The 6,116-nt window shown below is 44.2% G+C and overlaps 2 protein-coding genes across 2 annotated transcripts; both read left to right on the top strand.

The window, feature by feature from the left end:
* Window positions 1-287: 287 nt before the first annotated feature.
* LOC115003624 (alpha-1-antitrypsin homolog) lies at window positions 288-2,148 on the top strand. The gene is made up of 4 exons (XM_029425498.1): window positions 288-927; window positions 1,143-1,413; window positions 1,671-1,818; window positions 1,957-2,148. Exons 1-4 carry the CDS (start codon window positions 294-296, stop codon window positions 2,146-2,148), a joined length of 1,245 nt encoding a protein of 414 aa, XP_029281358.1. The 5' UTR covers window positions 288-293.
* A 1,604-nt stretch (window positions 2,149-3,752) lies between these two features.
* On the top strand, window positions 3,753-5,840 carry LOC115003621 (alpha-1-antitrypsin homolog). Its single transcript, XM_029425494.1, has 4 exons — window positions 3,753-4,371; window positions 4,563-4,833; window positions 5,279-5,423; window positions 5,649-5,840. Exons 1-4 carry the CDS (start codon window positions 3,759-3,761, stop codon window positions 5,838-5,840), a joined length of 1,221 nt encoding a protein of 406 aa, XP_029281354.1. The 5' UTR covers window positions 3,753-3,758.
* Window positions 5,841-6,116: the final 276 nt, after the last annotated feature.

Genomic DNA, 6,116 nt, shown 5'->3' with positions numbered 1-6,116 from the left:
ATGACACTTATATATACTATACAACTTGAAACTTTAGATGTATTACATTAATTGGTAAAAATCAGGTTGAAAAGTTAAACTTTGAAGATAGGACATACTATGTAATCATTTGGAGGTGAAGAGCTGTTAAGAGGCTCAACCATATCAATGTATCCTGTTTTATTCAAAGACACCAGCTACTCTCCACTTGTCATTCCATTAAAAAAATAATTTCAAAAAGAGGTTAGCTACTATCACCTACTGCAGTTGAGCCCAACTAACCTCCTCTGATGTTCCCTGGACAGGCTGTCAAGATGCGTGGGATTTTTGCTAGTTGTGCACTCTCTGCACTGCTGCTGGCTGCAGCCTGGGCAGACCACCACCACCACCACCACCACCAACACGGCTCTGATGTCTCTCACAGCCATGAGGGACAAATGAGCTGCCACAAGCTGTCCGCTCCCAATGCTGACTTTGCCTTTACCCTGTACAAAAGCCTTAGTGCTAACTCTGCTGCCGGAAAGAACATCTTCTTCTCGCCCCTGGGCATCTCCACTGCCCTGTCCATGCTGTCTACAGGTGCCGGTGGTGAAACCCACAGCCAACTGTTCTCCAGCTTGGGCTACGGCACCTTTAACCAGAATCAGGTCAATGAAGCGTACGAGCATCTTTTCCACATGATGGGACACAGCCAGGAGCAACAGCGGCTGGATGTTGGTAACGCCGTGGCCCTGCGCTCTGGCTTCAGTCCTCTGGAGAAGTTCCTGAAGGATGTCAAGCATTACTACTCTGCTGAGATCTTCAACGTTGACTTTACCAAACCCGCTGATGCTGCAGCTGAGATCAATAGATTCATTGCCAGCAAAACCCAGGACAAGATCAACGATATGGTGAAGGACCTGGCCCCTGAGATGGCCATGGTGCTGATTAACTTTGTCTACTTCAGAGGTAGGACACATGCCGATACACTTTGAAAGAGAGCATACAGATAGCCAGCTGCTTTGATGGACACACGTCTATGCTGATAGTTTAAGGAGTTCAAGCATGCCAAGAATATGTAAAAAGAACCACTCTGTAAGATATCAAAAGAAGACAATATATAACGCATATTGCAACATTATGATAATTTGAGTAACTACATTACCTTCCCTCTGCTCGTACAGGACAGTGGGAGAAACCCTTCGATGGTAACCACACACAAAAGGCAGACTTCAATGTGGACGAAAACACCAAGGTTCAGGTGGACATGATGGTGAGGACAGGTCGCTACGACTTCTATCAGGACGTCGACAACCACACCACCGTCATCATGCTGCCCTACAAGAGCAACACCTCCATGATGATCGTCCTCCCCGATGAAGGCAAGATGAAGGAGGTGGAGGGCTACATCAACAAGGACTACATCAAGCATTGGCATGACTCATTCTTCAGGAGGTAAGAGAGGAATTTTATTGTATTTTCAATCCTCTTCTTGACTGACGTAAAGCATGTTGTAGATACAGTAACAATTTAGTCATGTATAGGATCATAAGGAATGTCTTAGCGAGCGTTGGATTTTGATGCTGAATAGATGAGGTGTATTTTATTTGCTCAAAGTGTCCTTATTTAGTACAACTCAAGTTGAGTAAACAAGCTGTAAGTCAACTGGCATTCCAGTGATTATGACCCAGCTGCTCTTCTGTATTTCTCAGTTCTCTGGATGTGTATCTGCCAAAGTTCTCCATCTCTGCTGATGCTCCTCTGGACAGCGTCCTGAAAGAAATGGGCATAACCAACGCTTTTGCAGACAACGCTGATTTCTCTGGCATGTCTGACGAGGTCAAGCTCAAAGTCTCAAAGGTAGGATCAGCAAACATGCCCTCAGATGTTTGACTATTACTCATTGGGGTAATATACTGCAAAAACCCTTTGCTGGATAGAGTTTTTCAAGACCTGCATGCGTTCAACACTGACTGCCTCTTCTCTGTTCTTCCACAGGTATCCCACAAGGCCGTGCTGAGCGTGGATGAAAGAGGAACAGAGGCAGTCTCCGCCACCACTACTGAGATAATGCCTATGAGCATGCCTGAAACCATGAAACTCGACAGACCCTTCTTAGTCTTCATCCTGGAGCACTCGACGAAGAGCATCCTCTTCATGGGCAAGATCAGTGACCCCACAGCCATTTAAAGATGCTAAGGAAATGATGAGTGTTGCCTGTGTTACATTTTCACACTGTAGTAGGTTTTAGTAGCTACAGGACATGAGCTAATTTTTACATTAGCGTCTGAAAGCCCTGTAGAGACGTCACAAGAGCATTGGGGAATGATGAATGGAAGATAGTTTGATGAAAAAGACAACAAATCTATCAACAGAAATGTCAGTCTATTAATCTGCTTTCAGTCTGTCAGTGTGACACATTTATTACCATCTGTCATCTGAACCTGGCTAGGTGTATAAATATCGAAATGCATCATTATATATTGTATCCAGCTGACTGTTTTATATGATACAGATAATAAAAGCATTAGTGGACGTATCTCTTGAAGCATCTGCTTACACACTGGGCCAACGTGCTATTGTGCTATTGCTGTCTCAACATGTTGAAGTGAAGTGAAATAAAGACTTGTTATTAACAACTTGCATTTCGTTTTGTTTTTTTATCTTGAGTGGGTCCAAAGAAAAAAGATTCCAGTACGACATTATCAATTAATGCTGAATTATTAACAGAAGAAACCAACTGCTTTTTGAAATGAGGCCCTTTATATTTCCCTCAAAGGTCTCTGATATCTTGTGTATCATGGGATTTCTGTAATCATCCATCCATCCATCGTCTACCGCTTATCCGGGGTCGGGTCGCGGGGGCAGCAGCTCCAGTAAGGAACCCCAAACTTCCCTTCTCTGGTCCACAACCGCCAGCTCCAACTGGGGGATCCCGAGGCGTTCCCAGGCCAGTGAGGAGATATAATCTCTCCACCGAGTCCTGGGTCTTCCCCGGGGTCTCCTCCCAGCTGGACGTGCCTGGAACACCTCCCTAGGGAGGCGGCCAGGTGGCATCCTTACTAGATGCCTGAACCACCTCAACTAGCTCCTTTCAACGCAAAGGAGCAGCGGTTCTACTCCGAGTCTCTCATGGATGGCTGAGCTTCTCACCCTCTCTAAGGGAGACGCCACCCAACCTGAGAAAACCCATTTTGGCCGCGTGTACCCGTGATCTCATTCTGTCATGTCATGACCCAACCTTCATGATTCTGTAATCATGTGATGATTATTGTAAGTTCATACACATTTAATGCTACGCACCAGCGGTTCTTTATCCATGTTGTGTTCACCGACTTCGGTTGCATCAGTAAAGATGACCTTGCCAGGCTGAAAAAGAGGCTGGTCTTCGTTAATGTTTAATAGAACTGTCAGCTGACTCCCAGAGCTCCTGTATATAATGGGGAAGTTTCTTGCAAACTGTGTGCATTAAAGAGGACTTTGAAGGTAAGCATGGCACTTTATTGAAATATGCATACATTTTTATAAAACTTGAAACTTTAGATGTATTAGACTTATATTCATTGGTAAAATCAAGTTGGAAAGTGAAACGTTGAAGCCATGACATAATGTCTAATCATTTTCGAGGTGTAGAGCTGAGGCTCAACCATATCATTGTATCCTGTTTTATTCAAAGACACCAGCTACTCTCCACTTGTCAATTCTGTAAATAACTCATTTCAAAAAGAGGTTAGCAACTATCACCTACTGCGGTTGAACCCAACTAACTTCCTCTGATGTTCCCTGGACAGGCTGTCAAGATGCGCGGGATTTTTGCTAGTGCACTCTCATCACTGCTGCTGGCTGCGGCCTGGGCAGACCACCACCACGGCTCTAATGTCTCTCACAGCCATGAGGGAGAAATGAGCTGCCATAAGCTGTCCGCTCCCAATGCTGACTTTGCCTTTACCCTGTACAAAAGCCTTAGTGCCAACTCTGCTGCCGGAAAGAATATCTTCTTCTCGCCCCTGGGCATCTCCACTGCCCTGTCCATGCTGTCTACAGGTGCTGGTGGTGAAACCCACAGCCAACTGTTCTCCAGCTTGGGCTACGGCACCTTTAACCAGACTCAGGTCAATGAAGCGTACGAGCATCTTTTCCACATGATGGGACACAGCCAGGAGCATCAGCGGCTGGATGTTGGTAACGCCATGGCCCTGCGCTCTGGCTTCAGTCCTCTGGAGAAGTTCCTGAAGGATGTCAAGCATTACTACTCTGCTGAGATCTTCAACGTTGACTTTACCAACCCCACTGATGCTGCAGCTGAGATCAATAGATTCATTGCTAATAAAACCCAGGACAAGATCAACAATATGGTGAAGGACCTGGACACTGAGATGGCCATGGTGCTGATTAACTTTGTTTACTTTAAAGGTAAGAAGCAAGTTCAAGTCCATGTCTCATTGTGTAGTTTACTGACAGGCAAAGTCACAAAAGTTTACCAGTTTTAATGATGTATGATGAAGTATGATGATTAAGATGATGAGAGCAAACAAATGATAATAATAATTTGCACTAAAATATCTAAATGACTGTCATCTTCACCTCTCCACTGCCTCATACAGGACAGTGGAAGAAACCCTTCAACGGTGATATGACACGCAAGATGAACTTCCATGTGGACAAGACGACCAAAGTTCAGGTGGACATGATGATGAGGACGGGTTACTACAACACCTACTGGGACCTCGACAACCACACCACCGTCATCATGCTGCCCTACGAGGGCAACACTCACATGATGATCGTCCTGCCCAATGACGGCAAGATGAAGGAGGTGGAGGACTACATCAACAAGGACTACGTCAAGCACTGGCATGACTCAGTCTCAATGAAGTAAGAGGGATCTTTATTTTTCTAATCTTCATCCTCTAGTGATTGAGAAACTGTCTTTGATTTACAACAATTCAGCCAATGTGTTTATGATAAGGGAAGACAGTAGCATAGTCCGAAAGGACTTGTCTTGGGAACTGAAGGGTCTGCGGTTTAAGTCCCTGAATGGACCAAGTACGGAGTGACTGGTACTTGGAGGATTGCCAGTTCACCTCCTGGGCAATGCCTAGAGAAAGGCACCAAACCCCGATACTTCTTATTAACAACATAATATCTGTCCACTGCTTCTAACACTGGGATGGGTTAAATGCAGTCTGAAGTGTGCTTTGTAGATGTGTGATGATAAATCGAGGATCCTCCATTACCATTAGCACAGTTTAACTTAATTAAACAAGCTGTTATTTTACTGCATATTACAGTGATTGTGGTGCTGTTCTATGTTTCTTAGATATGTGAATTTGTTCCTGCCAAAGTTCTCCATCACTGCTGATGCTCCCCTGGAAAACTCACTGAAAGAAATGGGCATAACCAACGCTTTTGCAGACAACGCTGATTTCTCTGGCATGTCTGACGTCAAGCTCAAAGTTTCAAAGGTATGAGAGGAAAACCTCATCTTAGGTTTGTTATTAATTTAAGTTCCTATGAACCACATGGGAATATGCCTACCCCACTGCATGAGCAGTAGTTCAGGAACAACTGCAGCATAGAGACATAAACCTTCAGAGGATGCTGAAAAATACCCCAAAGCTTCTACATTTTTACAAGACCTACTCTGTGTTTTAAACTAGACTCTGACTGCCTCCCTTTTCCCTCCACAGGCATCCCACAAGGCTGTGCTGAGTGTCAATGAGATGGGAACAGAGGCAGCAGCCACCAGCATTATTGAGATGATATTTATGTCTAAGCCACGATCAGTCAGTATTGACAGACCTTTCTTAGTCTTCATCCTGGAGGACTTCACTGGGAGCATCCTCTTCATGGGCAAGATCACCAATCCCTTAGCCATGTAAAGATGCTAGGAAAATGATAATTATGATCACAGGTGTCATGAGGATTTCATCATAATCAAAATCACTGATTCTTCACTCATCATGTTGATATTGTAGCAGGAAATGTGCTTGCACATGTGTATCTGTCTTTGCAGGCAAGTTTTTACTGGTCTCAAAATAGAAGTAATTCTACAAAGGTATCATTATTTTTGTTGACGTAAATGAAAAGTGGAGCTGCGACAATTAATCAGTTGATTAGACAAATTAAAGATTAAAATAAATTAATGAGCAACTATT

Source organism: Cottoperca gobio, chromosome 24 (assembly GCF_900634415.1).
Source record: "Cottoperca gobio chromosome 24, fCotGob3.1, whole genome shotgun sequence".
NCBI classification, from domain to species: domain Eukaryota; kingdom Metazoa; phylum Chordata; class Actinopteri; order Perciformes; family Bovichtidae; genus Cottoperca; species Cottoperca gobio.
This window is presented reverse-complemented; position numbering and strand designations above follow the sequence as displayed.

Excerpts from the sequence above, each read along its gene's own strand:
- LOC115003624 (XM_029425498.1), top strand. The coding sequence starts at position 294 with ATGCGTGGGATTTTTGCTAGTTGTGCACTCTCTGCACTGCTGCTGGCT. Across the intron at positions 1,414-1,670 it reads CATGACTCATTCTTCAGGAG|TTCTCTGGATGTGTATCTGC; the intron begins GTAAGAGAGGAA and ends TGTATTTCTCAG. Across the intron at positions 1,819-1,956 it reads TCAAGCTCAAAGTCTCAAAG|GTATCCCACAAGGCCGTGCT; the intron begins GTAGGATCAGCA and ends GTTCTTCCACAG.
- LOC115003621 (XM_029425494.1), top strand. The coding sequence starts at position 3,759 with ATGCGCGGGATTTTTGCTAGTGCACTCTCATCACTGCTGCTGGCTGCG. Across the intron at positions 4,372-4,562 it reads TAACTTTGTTTACTTTAAAG|GACAGTGGAAGAAACCCTTC; the intron begins GTAAGAAGCAAG and ends TGCCTCATACAG. Across the intron at positions 5,424-5,648 it reads TCAAGCTCAAAGTTTCAAAG|GCATCCCACAAGGCTGTGCT; the intron begins GTATGAGAGGAA and ends TTCCCTCCACAG.